At 34.6% G+C, this 14280-nt stretch overlaps 1 protein-coding gene across 13 annotated transcripts in view; it reads left to right on the forward strand.

Annotated features, from left to right (window-relative positions):
• Positions 1-14280, forward strand: part of ssp3 (SCAPER domain-containing protein short spindle 3) — a 168446-nt gene that overhangs the window by 109076 nt on the left and 45090 nt on the right. For all 13 annotated transcript variants that reach the window (XR_013026326.1, XM_076494406.1, XM_076494403.1 and 10 more), the window contains 2 exons: positions 7133-7234; positions 12097-12227. Coding sequence is in view for 12 of the 13 variants with exons in the window: in XM_076494406.1 (XP_076350521.1) it covers positions 7133-7234; positions 12097-12227 (233 nt within the window). In the remaining variant the exon portion in view is untranslated. The remainder of the gene's footprint in view (positions 1-7132; positions 7235-12096; positions 12228-14280) is intronic.

The raw sequence follows: 14280 nt of genomic DNA on the forward strand, positions 1-14280 counted from the left end.
GTAGCTTCTACTTTCAGCTTGAAGGCTAATTTTTAGCTCCTAATGTGGGTTTTTACATAATATTTCCTCAGTATTCTTAAGAGTTTTTAAGTTGTGTGCACAGCTACCTGCAAGTTCTTCTGGCACTTCTACAGTTCTTTGGACTTCTGTTGATTGATTGCTGTCATAATGAGTAAATTTAGTTACCAGTTCATTTCCACTTCATGATTCTGTGGTAATCAGTCTCACATAAATATTCAGATTATTGCTTTTAATATAAAGGTTTCTGTTCTGTATTAACAGAGTACCATCGTCGGTTTGTCATTGTCAACATAGGATTGCCTTTTACTTTTTCTCTTCAAGTCTGCTCATGGATATGCTGGGTGTCAGTTTTTTTTAATCACATTATTCTTAGTGCTAGCTAACCACACTTCATCTAGTTGTAGTTCTTATTCCACAATGTGGGTGATCTCTCCTATCCCATTTCTTCACATCTGCTTGTCACACCCACAAACTTCTATTATGTAAATTCTACTTAGTTTCTTAATGTCTGAAGCATTACATAAAAATGTTTGGTATACCCAATCAGTTCAGCATATCAACAATTCATTTCTGGTTGTATCAGTCTGTACCTTGTATATCAACAGCTTTTTTTCTGATTGTGTTAGTCTGTGTCTTGTACATCAGTAACCTAGTTCTGGATAGACTAGTCTGTTTGTCAGTAACTTGGTTCTGATTGTGTTAGCCTGTATCTTGTGTGTAAATAATGTAGTTCTGGATGGATTAGTCTGTATCTGGTATGTCAGTAACTTAGTTCTGGATAGACTAGTCTGTGTGTCAGTAACTTGGTTCTGATTGTGTTAGCCTGTATCTTGTGTGTAAATAATGTAGTTCTGGATGGATTAGTCTGTATCTGGTATGTCAGTAACTTAGTTCTGGATAGACTAGTCTGTGTGTCAGTAACTTGGTTCTGATTGTGTTAGTCTGTATCTTGTATGTAAATAACATAGTTCTGGATGGATTAGTTTGTATCTTGTATATCATTCATGTAGTTCTGACTAGAATAGTCTATATCTTTTATGTCAGTAACTTAGTTCTGTATGGTGAGGAATGAGGTATGGCCTTTGAGGACATTTATGGTTTTTAAAGCCTTTCTCTTTAGGTAACTTATTGTTGAAAGGGATTTGAAGAACATCCCTGAGTCAGAGATTCTCACTGGTTTCTCCAATGTGGATTCCTGAATGTGGTGATGGAACTTCCCAGGGAAGGTTCTGTTTTTTCAGGTTACCTCGTCTGGGATCTAAACATCCACCTACGTGTTTGCCATGGTGGGTGGGTTCAGTGAGCACCGAAATTTTCTTTTTGCCTATGGATCCTCCTAATAATATTTTAAATAAAATAGTGAAAAAACAGTCAATAGGTAAACGATCACGTCTTCAAGACTCTCATCAGCAATCTTCAACGTCTGTACCACCAGTTGTACCTCATTTTCTCATCCTACATTCTCTGTCAGACAAACCTTTAGGGCAAATGTCTGCCTTTTTTATTCAGAAGTGATTTGTGGGGACTTGCTGGCTCTCCAAAGTTGGTAAAGAAGATTTGATCCAGACACATATTGGTTGAAACATCCACATCACAGCACAATGAACTCCTCTTGAATTCAAAGGCAATTGGGGATGTACCTATTGAGGTTACTTCCTCATGCTACCTTGAATTCATCATGAGGAGTTATTGTTGAAAGGGATTTGAAGAACATCCCTGAGTCAGAGATTCTCACTGGTTTCTCCAACAAGGAGTTTCTGCAGTGAGGCGTATCTCCACTTAGAAAGATGGAATTATGATGCCAACCAATGTCCTCATTTTGACATTTACATCACCACGTCCACCTGTCGCTGTCAAGGCAAGTTACCTAAATTGCAGGGTATGGCCATATATTCCAAACCCTATCAGAGGTTTGGTCACTCAAAGACGTCATGTTGTGATTCCCTGACATGTGCTCATTCTGTTGGCATGGACCACGATGCCTATGAGTGTGAAACGGACCCACATTGTGTCAACTGCAATGGTTCTCACCCTTCCTACTTTCGTTCTAGCCCTAAATGGTTGGAGGAAAAAGAGGTGCAGTGTTTGAAAATGACTCATATCATTAGTTATCCTGAGGCTTGGAAATTGCTGTCATCTTGGACATATGCTGCTGCACTTCATTCCACAACTACAGTGGGAGTGCAGACAGATCTCGCTATGCCAAAAGAGAGAATCGTTCTCAAAACAAATGAAAAATCTTTTGACCTCTATGGTTAAAATAGTTGATAAATTAACTTCTACACCCATCTCTGTTCCTCCCATACATTCCAACAAACCCCAAGAACCACATTCTTTGGTTCCAGGTACAGGCATTTCTTCAGATACATCTTTTTCTCCCACCCCAAGATGCAAAACAATCATTCGTTCATGTCCTCAGTAACTGGAATCCTCTTCCAACTACAAAGACCTGGCAGGATCCATGGAGGTCAGTAGACCTCCCTCGAATAAGGATTGTAAGGAAAAAAGACGCAGTCATAAACAAAATGGTTCTCCAGCCACTTCTCCCACCCATCATTAAAAATGGCCACTTTGATACAATGGAACTCTCAAGGTTTATGTTCTAATATGGATGACATCAAAACATTGGTTGCTTCCTACCATCCTGTATGTCTTTCCTTACAAGAAACATTTTTGAAATCTGCCAATACAGTCACCTTTTGGCAGTTTTCTCTGTACAGAAATGACAGGCTGTGTGATGAACCGAGTACACGGAGGGGTGGTTGATCAGCATGTGCCCATCCTGTCTTTGCCGCTCAACACACCATTGGAAGCCGTAGCCATCTGTGTTGCCTAGAGAGACCTATGATCAATCAGATTTTGATACTCTTGTTAAAAAGTTTCTTGTGTTTGTTTTCTCTACCTGTCCCCTGGAGAGACCTATGATCAATCAGACCTTGATGCTCTCATTGAACAGTTACCATCTCCCTTTCTAATCCTGGGGGACTTTAATGGACATCATCCCCTCTGGGGAAGTGCTGTTATTGATAGGAGGGGTCGCTCTGTAGAGCATATGCTCTCTGATCACAATCTTTCTCTTTTCAATACTGGATCTTCCACTTATTTTCATGCACCTAGTCAGTTTTTTACCGCTATTGATCTCTCGGTTTGCTCCCCTTCATTATTCTCCCATTTTTCATTGAGGGTAGACAATAATCCAAGAGGCAGTGATCACATTCCTATCCTTTAGAGAGAAACTGGCCGTGGTCGATGCCACCCTACCCGCGTGCCCCGGTGGAAGCTGGATCAGGCAAACTGGTCCACTTTCACTGCTCTCGCAGAACTTTATCCTGCCATCGTGAATCAGCCATCAATAGACCACTGTGTGGCAGCAGTAACTGACTGTATTATACAAGCAGCTGCTCAATGTATTCCCAAAACCTTGACACGTTTTCCACTATATTCTTGACCATGGTGAAATCCTGCCTGCCACATGGCATGGCAGGCTTAAGAACGGGCCTGGGATACTTTCCGTAGATATCCCACACTTTCAAACCACATCGCTTTTCAACGGGCCCCTGCACATGCTAGGTGGGTAAAATGTCAAAGCCAGAAGGAATCTTGGTTTGAGTTCACAACTAGCATATCTTTTGCCACCAGTTCCAAGGTCATATGGGACATGGTTTGAAAGGTCAGTGGGCACTACAATTCTGTCCCCCTCTTGATCTTGCACTCTGATGGCCAAGAGGTAGCTGATGTCCAAAGCATTGCCAATACTCTAGGTGAAAGCTTTTGCCAGGTATCTAGCTCTTCTACTTGTTCCTCCACCTTCTTGGCCATCTAGACTCAGGTGGAGTGTTCATCTCTTTCCTTTCAAACTGACTGTCTCTTTGACTATAATTGTCCCTTTACACTGGTGGAACTGCAAATGGCACTTTATCAGTCTGGCAGTACATCTGTTGGACCAGATGATGTACATTATGGCATGCTGTGCCATCTACCTCCTGCTTCTCTTGATATTCTTCTAATTGTTTTTAACCAGATCTGGCAGGAGAATGTTTTTCCTAATGTCTGGCACCAGGCTATTATCTTACCTTTCTCTAAGCCTGGGAAAGATCCCAAGATTCCGTCAAACTACCATCCAATTGCTTTGACGAGCTGTCTCTGTAAGACCTTAGAGAGGATGGTTAATGCTCATCTTGTTTGGTTCCTCGAATCAAACAACCTTCTCTCGCCCACCCAGTGTGGGTTCCGACGACAGCACTCCACCATGAACCACCTAATTTGACTTGAAACATCAATCAGAGAAGCCTTTCTCAAACGACAACATCTTGTATCAATATTCTTTGACATTGAGAAGGCTTATGATACAACATGGAGGTATGACATTTTGTGATTTTTATTAAAACTTTTTTAATAGACAGGAGATTCCAAGTTCCTGTGGGTTCGAAACTTTCCAGTTCTTTTCTACAAGAACTTGGAGTCCCTCCGAGCTGTGTTTTGAGTGTCACACTTTTCAGTGTAAAGATTAATGCCATCACTGAACAACTCCCTCCTACTGTTGCAAACAAGCTCAATGTTGGCGACTTTCACATCTTGTGTCAGTTGTTGAACATGAGATATATTGAGAGGCAACTACAAATTGCCCTTGGTCATGTACTGAAGTGGACCACGGTGAACAGCTTTTTTCTGTCCAGAATGGCCGTAGATTTTAACAAAAAATTACAATTGCTTATTCTAAATAGCCTCGTGCTTGTAACAGTTTGTGTTTTTTGATTTATTTCAATACTTTATTGTTCTTTACATTGTGTCTAACTACTTAACATGAAAAGAGAAACAGTGTAAACAACTTGTGAAGAAATAACGTAAGGTACAGTAAATCAAAGTATTGAGTTATGTGCAGCTTGTGTTCATACCTTGATAAGAATATTTTAATTTGATTTTATATTTTTACCTAACTCAATAAGCTTTTATTTTTTATATCTTAGTTACTGTTATTGTAGTAGATAAAAAATATATACATAACAAGCAAGAAGTTCTGTAATTCATTTTTGATTTTGTGTTTTTTTCACAATTGGGAAGCCCCAATAAAAGCTAGCCCTAATTTTTGGTACTTTAGTACTTTACTGAATTTATTATTTCAAATAGGAATGTAAATTAATAATACATACAAAGGACACAATTTCCTGTAGGTATTGTAATTTCCCTGGCTTTCAAACTGAAGTCTATACCTTACTTGGAAGAAGTGAACTTAGTGATAGCATCTTTTAATATCTAGGTTTAATAATTCAAAAGATGTCATTATAACAAATTATACTGTTAAATAATTCACTGAAGTAAAGTCTTCTCTTTTTATTGGTTGTAAATAATGTAAATGTTAGAGAATTACCAACACTTTTTTAAAGATAATATACAATGAGAAAACATGGTACATGTAAATCAAGATTACTGGACTCTGTCCTGTCTTAAGAAATGAAAATGTGTACATACCTTTAAACTCTATTTCAAATAAGCTTAAAACATTTTCTTTGGGTCATGTGCATATCTTTACCTCGTCAATTTTAGTTTTATTTTTAATGTTTTTTTCCTTTTCTTTACTATTTATTATTTATATCAACACACATCAGTTAGTGTCTGTGAGCGATATAATGGTATTATCTAAGATATTTTAGCCTCTAGGAAACGTTTCTACACTCACTGAGTAATATAAGCATTGTAAATTGAGCAATCTAATAACCAAGCTATGTCAGGCCCAGCATGTTTTTTCTAAATTTCAAAACATAACACCTAGCAAGTTTTTCTCAGCCTATGGAACATGGCACTCATAAAGCTTTCCTCAGCTGAGAAACATAGTACCCAGCAAACTTTTTCTAGGTCTTTTTCTCTGTAATGACCACAATCCCAATTAGGTAACAGTAATTTGTGAGTGAGGATTTTTTACACCCAGCTGGCCAGCCCAGCAGCAGCTATATAGGATGAGCATGTTTGGTGACATCGACTTGAACTCATTGTGAGTTGAGCCACCAGACCATACCAAGCCCAACAAGCTTTTCTAAGTCTAGTAAGATTTTCTCAGTGTAGAAACATAGCACATATAAAGTGTTTCAAAGCCTAGAAACATTGCACCTAGCAAAATATTTCAGCCTAGAAAATTACACCCAGCAACTTTCTGCCATCCTAGAAAAATAACACCTAGAAAGCTTTTCTTAGTTTCTGTCTAGAAACTAAGCACCAAACAACCTTTTCTCACCCCTTAAACATAACATCCAACAACCTTTTCCGAGACTAGAAACATACTACTTCACAAGCTTTTCCCAGTGTAGAAACACATCAGTTTTTTCTCAGTCTAGAGATATAACACCTAACAAGTTTGTTTTTTAATCATAGAAACATAGCACACATCAAGCTTTTCTTAACCCTGAAACAACCTCCAGCAAACTTTTTTTAAAAAGGTTAATTGTAATATTAGTAGCTGTATTATGACAAGCAGTAGCTTTTCTTCAGTGTATTTTCAGATATGTAATGTGATAATTTGTGGTCACATTTATATACAGCTTTTTGCTTAAGTTTTAAGTTATTTTCATTGATATACTTACAAAGCTTATCATTTGCTATGAAAGATTTAAATAAGCTTCTGGTCATTATGTGTATTGTTGTATTTCTTCTGTCACATACCTTTAAGAAAGAGATTCTGAATAAAAATTGCAAGTTAGGAGAAACTTTCAAGTTGACCACATTTTATGTACTTGGACTTCATAAATTTCTGTCTTTGATGTTGAATGCAGTACACTCTTTCTTATAATTTTGTTTCTTTACAATGATTTTGTGAATTGTTATTAAAACATTTTCAAATTATATCTGTATCAATGTACCCAATATATTTCTGTTCTTCCTCAATGAATGCACTACATCAATTTATGAAAGGATTACTTTAGCTCTTTTACAGAGTAGTAGCACATTAAAGATAGATATTTTAATGAGACCAGTTCATTATATGAAATAAGAGCATAAGAAAAATACAAGTAAACTTTTTTTCTTATCTTATGACTTATAGATTTTTACATAAATATTTCACATGTGTGGGGAAAATCAGTTGAACTCTGTTCCATCTTTGAACTTTATTTTTTTTTAGATTGGTTCCGAAGTTTATTTATTGAGCCACTTGCTTGGGAAGAAACACCAGCAAGCTATTAAAGAACAGTATCAAGGTTATGACCCATCTACAGAAGAAGTAGTAAGATGTTACAGGTTTACATAGTATTAAAAATCAAAGTGATTAAAGCAGTCAATGAAATTATGTAGTTCTTTGTGTTACCTACAAATTTTATTATGATTAACAGTTTCTAAGCACCAATTAAGAAAGAAAAACAGCACAAGTTTACAAAAGTATAAAGTTAATTACTTGACTAATATCAACATACCACAGTGTGCTCTTCAAAATGATATGTGGTATGTAAAAAGTAGTCATGTAATTAACTTAATATTTTTGTAAAATTTTGGTGTTTTCTTACTTAATTTGGGCTTAAAAAACTTAACATTTTATTTAAAGAAATTAAAATAACAGAAGACTTGTAGGTGGCATAATATTAGAGATTTTTAAACACAGAAAATATGTCTTCAGCATATATTATCATTATGTAATTCCCTTTGTTGTTTGTAATTTTAGAGAGATTTCTTGAAATTGCTCCTGTAAAATATTTCATTTTCATTTTGAAGTTTAATGTTTTTTTAATAGATTTAGCATGGTTAATTAGTTAGTGTGCCAGACTGAGCAGATGAGGTTCCATAGTTTGGGTCTCGTGATTGCTAAAATCAAATCACGCTACACACTTTGCATTAAAAGGCTGACTGTCAAATCCCACTGTCTGTTTGGTCTGACAAGAGTAGCTTATGAGTCTAAAACCTCCTAAATACATTTCAAATGTTTATTTTCAGTAAGATTTCATATTTTGTTATTTTCTATACTTTAACTGTATGGTGTCTGTCACTCAACCAACCTCATAACCATCATTAAAAAATTAGGAAGTAAATATAAATTATGCTTTTCTCATGCTAGAATGACTACATATTATAACATGAAAATACAAATTTTTAGTCTAAGTAGCTTAATTTTTCTATTCATGCCTACCTAACATTATGTAACTTATGTTGACCTAATATCCATAAGATGTGCTCAGCAATGGTTAGTAGCAAGCTCTCACTCTGGTGACCTGAAGATTACCTAAAAAGGTCGAAACCTTGTTCTCTGCTTTATTAATAAGTGTCAGTACCCATACCAGCCATCTTGAGATACATTTTAACTTCAAGTGGGTTTCTTGTCATCATGAATAATATAATTTAGTTTTCTGCCTTTTCATCAAATAAATAGACTTAGTTTAATACCTCAAGATTATTTAAATATTAATATTTTATAACTTAATTAATTTAAAATAGCTAAATTGTGTTGTTACTTAACCCTTCTGCAATGGTCAGGGGACAAAGGCCATATCATCACAATTGTTGACTTGTTTTCAAAATTTTATTAAACTGCTATTTTATGAATTAATATCAGTAAGTTTGGAGTCAAACTGTAGATTATAATTCACACTTTAATAGTGTATATTAGTTAATTTCTTAATTTAAAGTAAAAGAACACACCTAAATACAGATTTCAGTGAGTCATGTGGTATGTTGTATGAACCACTGTTTAAAATTAGGTCAATTTGGTTTCTTAATATGTTGAGTTTTTGTTTTGTTTCATGTGCTGAGGGGCCCGACATGGCCAGGTGATTAAAGCACTTGACTCGTAATTTGAGGGTTGCGGGTTCGAATCACCGACACACCATACATGCTCTCCCTTTCAACCATGGGACCGTTATAATGTGACGGTCAATCCCACTTTTCGTTGGTAAAAGAGTAGCCCAATAGTTGGCGGTGGGTGGTGATGACTAGCTGCCTTCCCTGTAGTCTTACACTGCTAAATTAGGGATGGTTAGTGCAGATAGCCCTCGTGTAGCTTTGCACAAAATTCAAAATAGGCCAGTCATGTGCTGAGTACCAAGAAATGTGTAGTCCAAACAAAAGAAAAAATCGGCATATTAAGAAATCAAATAAACACAGCCAAAAAACTATGGTCATTCAATAAAATTAATGGTGAAATCGACAACACTTCATCAACATCAACAAATTTCTTCCACAAACTGTTGAAAAAAATTATATGCACATACTTAGATACAACAACACAATTGACAACAAATAAACAATAATAAATTCCAAGATTCAACAAATTACAAAACTTTACACTGCTGCATACCATATGTTCTAAACATCAGTGAAAAAGTTACCAACATTTGAAAAAAAAACATAACACAACAATCCAGTAAACACCAAATTTATTCAAAAACCAGATACAAAACTAAAGTCCATAATACACTGGTAAACACAGAACTAACATTATTTATAAAATACAATGCAACAACTGTCACGACTTCTATATTGGAGAAACAAGCAGAAAAATGGAAACCAGATTCAAAGAACACAAACAAACAAACGTTTTTGAATGCTGCAAATCAAATAAACACAACATAACCATAGAAAACTTCCAGTTACGAAGTAAGAAAACAAATATAAACTAATGGAAAATCAAAGAAGCTCTACGTAGACAAAAAATTAAACCAATATAAAGGAACACCTTTATACCTATACTAATTAATAACCTAACATCTAACTGTAATGCCACCTACAATCCCACACTCATTTACACTCTCGTCCCTAACATGTGCCCAGCACCAGCCAGTTGGAAACTCTTTCTTTATTAACCTAAAGATAACTTAAGAAGGTAGAAACATTGTTCTCTTCTTTATTAGTAAAAGTGTTAATGCCCATACCAGCCATCCTGAGATATATAATTATATTAGTCTTTCAGGCCTTGAACTTAACTTTTGAATGCACAAGCAAATAGTTGCTAATTGTTTTTTTGCACTAAAAGATTTTTGACTGTCACTAGCAACATTATTATTCTCTAAAATTAGATTGTGTTACAACTCATTAATTAATCTGTTGAATATTAATAGGCATTTAGATGATATATGTGGTATATTTATGTATTAATCTTTTATGTCCTCATCTCTCAAAATATTTTCAAACATCAAAACCAATTTAATTACATATAAATGTTTTAGTTTAACTGCTAAACAAACACAAGACATGCTCAAACAAAAGATAAAGAGAATCTGGCAACAAGCATGTCATTTCAAACTTGAGAATGATTATCACAAATAACCCTTGATTGGCTTTTATGTGAAATTCAGTAAACAAACTAATAGTGTTTTTAAATGTTTTAATATTGTCTAGATTATCGGAAATGATTTATTGCTATTTTAGAATAAAAAAACTAACATTATTATTTTTACAGCCATTCAAAAAATGATTTTTATAAAATTATAAGTGCAGTGGTAGGAATTATTGAGAGATTATATTCAAAAGATCTTATGGACTGTGATTTGCCGTTATCAGTGGTGTAAGGTAATTTTCTTGAGGTCTGGTCTGATGATTACATTCAAGAGAGTATAATGCACAACTTCCTATATCAGAAGCTAGTTCTGAAGTTTTGTTTGGTTTAATCATGAACTTCCAGTTTCAACTTTTTGTTATATGTGAAGATGCATCTTCTGGCCGTTCATTTGTCTATGTCCATAAAAGCATTAGTAAATCCTTCACATGATACATCTTACCATTTCAGAGTTACTAATTACATACAACTTCCATTTCATTTTGTTTTAAGTACACCATTCCTAATACTTTTTATCATTTGTGCCTTATATTTTTATATCAACTGATTACTTATCAAAATTAATAGCCTTATGTTTCTTCAAAATCTGTATTATCAAACAAAACTTGACTAATATAGCCATGTGGTTAGGACACTTGGCTCTTAATCTTCTAGTTGTGGATTTGAATTCTTGTCTCACCATGTTCAATTTTCATCTGCAAAAGCATTATAATGAGATGGACAATCCCACTATTTTTTGGTAAAAGAGTAATCCAATAGTTGGCAGTAAGTGGTGATGACTAGCTACCTTTCCTCTAGTCTTACACTGCTAAATTAGAAACAGCTAGCACAAATAGCCATCATGTAGCTTTGCGCAAAATGCAAGCCAAAGGACTAACGTAACAGTTTGGCTGTGCTTCATCTTCATTGATCCCACAAAGAATCATGATAAACAACTTGTGACATAATTATGAGGAAGTTTACATGTCCAAGCAACCAATCAGATGAGTTGAAACTGCAGTCTCACTATCTCGCATTTCCCAATACTGTGAGTGTGCCATGCAGCTTTCATTTGCTAGTGTTAATTTCAAGTCCTACTCTTTTGCCTGTTGAGATAAGCTTTTCAAATGCTGAATATTAATGACTAAAACCATCTTACTTGTAATTCAATAAATATAAAGTATGATAATGTGGTGGATCTTGTTAAGGTTGTATTCAGTTCCACCATGAACATGTCAATGTATAAAAGAGAAAATTTTAGTACTAAGATTGTATCATATTTCAGAAAATTGGAAAGACTATAATCAAAGTTTTGCAAAAATCAGTCACACTAAAATATTTTGAATGATTGGAACAATAATTATGCTACGTCCAAATTTGCCAATTTTAAAATGGCAATAAGCCATTTCTGCTAATCTAGACATTATTAGAACATTTAAAGACAGATTTTAAATTTTGAAATTAGAAAAATTAAGTAAAATTTAAAAGAGGGCAATGTGAAAAGACCTCTTTACATAAAAACAGTAAATTATGTAGACATAATTCACTTTATTAACACATTTTAAATGAAGTAGAAGGAAAGTGTTAGACTGTGGTTTGAAATATGATTCTTTTTTTGAAACTTAAACTTGAGAATTATCTATTGTATTTTAAAGAATTATTACTACAACAAGGTTTGAAGCAAAACGAGTATGGGATAAAAGTAATAGTGTGTGAATTATATTTTATAATTCTAAAGTTAAAGTGAAAAGTTATGTAAGTAATTTTTCCAATTGAAATGGAGTTGGGGTTGCTTGTAGGTATAGAAAGTATGCAACAATTTTAGTTTTTTTGTTGTATTTTTTCAGGAATCTTACAATTTAAAACACATTATTGATGCACCTGCTGATAAAATGGATCCACAACTTGCCCTGGATAAGGAAAGGCAAAAAGCCTTAAAGAAACGGTGTAAGAAATTACGGCAAAGAATGACTTTCAGGTTATTACATTTACTAATTTCTTTGGTAAAATATATTGTTCTGTTACTGGCACTATTGATTATTTTGAATCAGAAATATAATTCATATATATGTAAAAAAAATGGCTGGTTTGGATTGAGAAAACTGTTATATAGAGGAGTGAACAACTGACAAGTTGTGACAATGAACGAAGAAGGTTGAAACATCGTTTGTTCCTCTATATAAAATTTTTTTCAACCCAAACCAGCTGTTTTTTTTACATGTATATTATTATTAATGCACATAAGCTGGTGCATGAAGATAAAGGATTTTCAAACACTTACAAACATTAATTATCAGCATAGCAGTTGAAAATAGATATGTTACATCCTTTAATATCTTATAAAAGGAAAATATCTTTATATGTATTATGAAATATTCAAAATTTCTCATTCATGTTTTTTGAAGCTAGGTAATCTAGTTGAAATCAAGGTGTAGGTGGCAAAGATGTGCATTAATCTGGACGTTGGGCTTTGTTTACATGTAACATTGGCCATTATATAGGGAATACGTTTGCTTACTTTGGTCTTACTCAACAGTGTAAGGCATCAACATAATCTTGCACTCTGTTGTCTGGTGAAGACCTTAACAGGCACCAGAGCATAATAAACATATATTAGAGACTGGCCATGATGATATTAAATATCCCAGCTCTCTCTCATTTCTCAAATATGGAGTCTTCCCTCTGCTGCTTGATCGAGTTTTATTTCTTTCAGTACATTTCCTTCAAATCTGCTGCTTTTGTTGACTTAGTACTTACCTTTTGGTTCCACTTTTACTTGGGATTGTCAAAGACTAGATTATTGAAAGGTATTTTGGTAACCTGAACAAGAGTTTATTTTCAAGATATATTTTTGTTAAGTTTATCTAAGTATTCTAAAGTTTATAAATATTGATCATGGTAGGTTAATTCCTGAAACTACAGAGAACTTATGGGTGAAGAAGACAAAACTGCAGTTGAGAATGGAATACTATCTGAGAATACAAACTTGACTAGAATAAGGTCTTTTACCAGACATTGTGAAAGTCACATGTGCATTCTCAACCTGTTCTTGTAGCTAATGGGTGGCTTAGGGACAATTTGGCTGACGTGACTTGATCTTAACATTCTCTCAAGCACTAGGAACAATATTTTTCTGATAGGAAGGTTACATTTATATTTCTCAACAATATCTTTCTTAGCTTTATGGAAACATTCAAATATTATCTTTACCACCTGTGAAAATATAACCATTTCTTGAATAATTGTTTCTGAACACCATGAAGCTATCAGAGCCATTGCATTAATTGCAATGATGAACCATACAAATATTGACATTTCTTCTTGTTTACGGACATGAATTATTATCAACCACAAATTGAGAGAGCATCTGAAAAACCTAGACATATCTTAGAAGTAACTTTCCTTTCAGCAAGTTAAAGTATGGCCATCAAAAACTGGCAAACATGGTAATGACACACACAATATTTCAAGAATTTTTGCAGTCTGTTATGATTGAAGGATTTCATGCTTTGTTGTTGTTATGAGTCACTGAGATATAGTAATCAACCTGTGATGCAGCCTGTTTCTCCGCATAACTCTAAAGCAAGAGATAAATCTAATTTAGTTTATTTCAGGGGCTGGAGGGCACAGAGTATTGTCGTGTAATATTGTGAAGATGTAGAAACAGTTTTTTTAGGCCAAGTACTGGGTGTGGTAGAAGTTTGCACATCACCGTATCATTCTCAGTTTGATAATTTTCATGAATGGTATTACAAAATCCCAAGTACATGTTTGATGAGTTTGTAAACCAACTTGGATGAATGCTAACCATACATCATGACGACATAAGGTGTAATTTAACATAAGGTCTGGTTAGTAAAGAAATCAGAGGTGAAGTGTGGAATCTGGCAGTAAAAGCACTGTGCTGAATGATCTCTACTCAGCTGATACTGGCAGTATGTATCTGACTCTTCGTGAAGAGCTATACAAGAAACGATTAGTAGAAAAGCTGCTGGATTACTCTTGATTCACCAGAACATCAATCTGAGCTT

Source organism: Tachypleus tridentatus, chromosome 3, assembly GCF_004210375.1.
Source record: "Tachypleus tridentatus isolate NWPU-2018 chromosome 3, ASM421037v1, whole genome shotgun sequence".
Taxonomy (NCBI): Eukaryota; Metazoa; Arthropoda; class Merostomata; order Xiphosura; family Limulidae; genus Tachypleus; species Tachypleus tridentatus.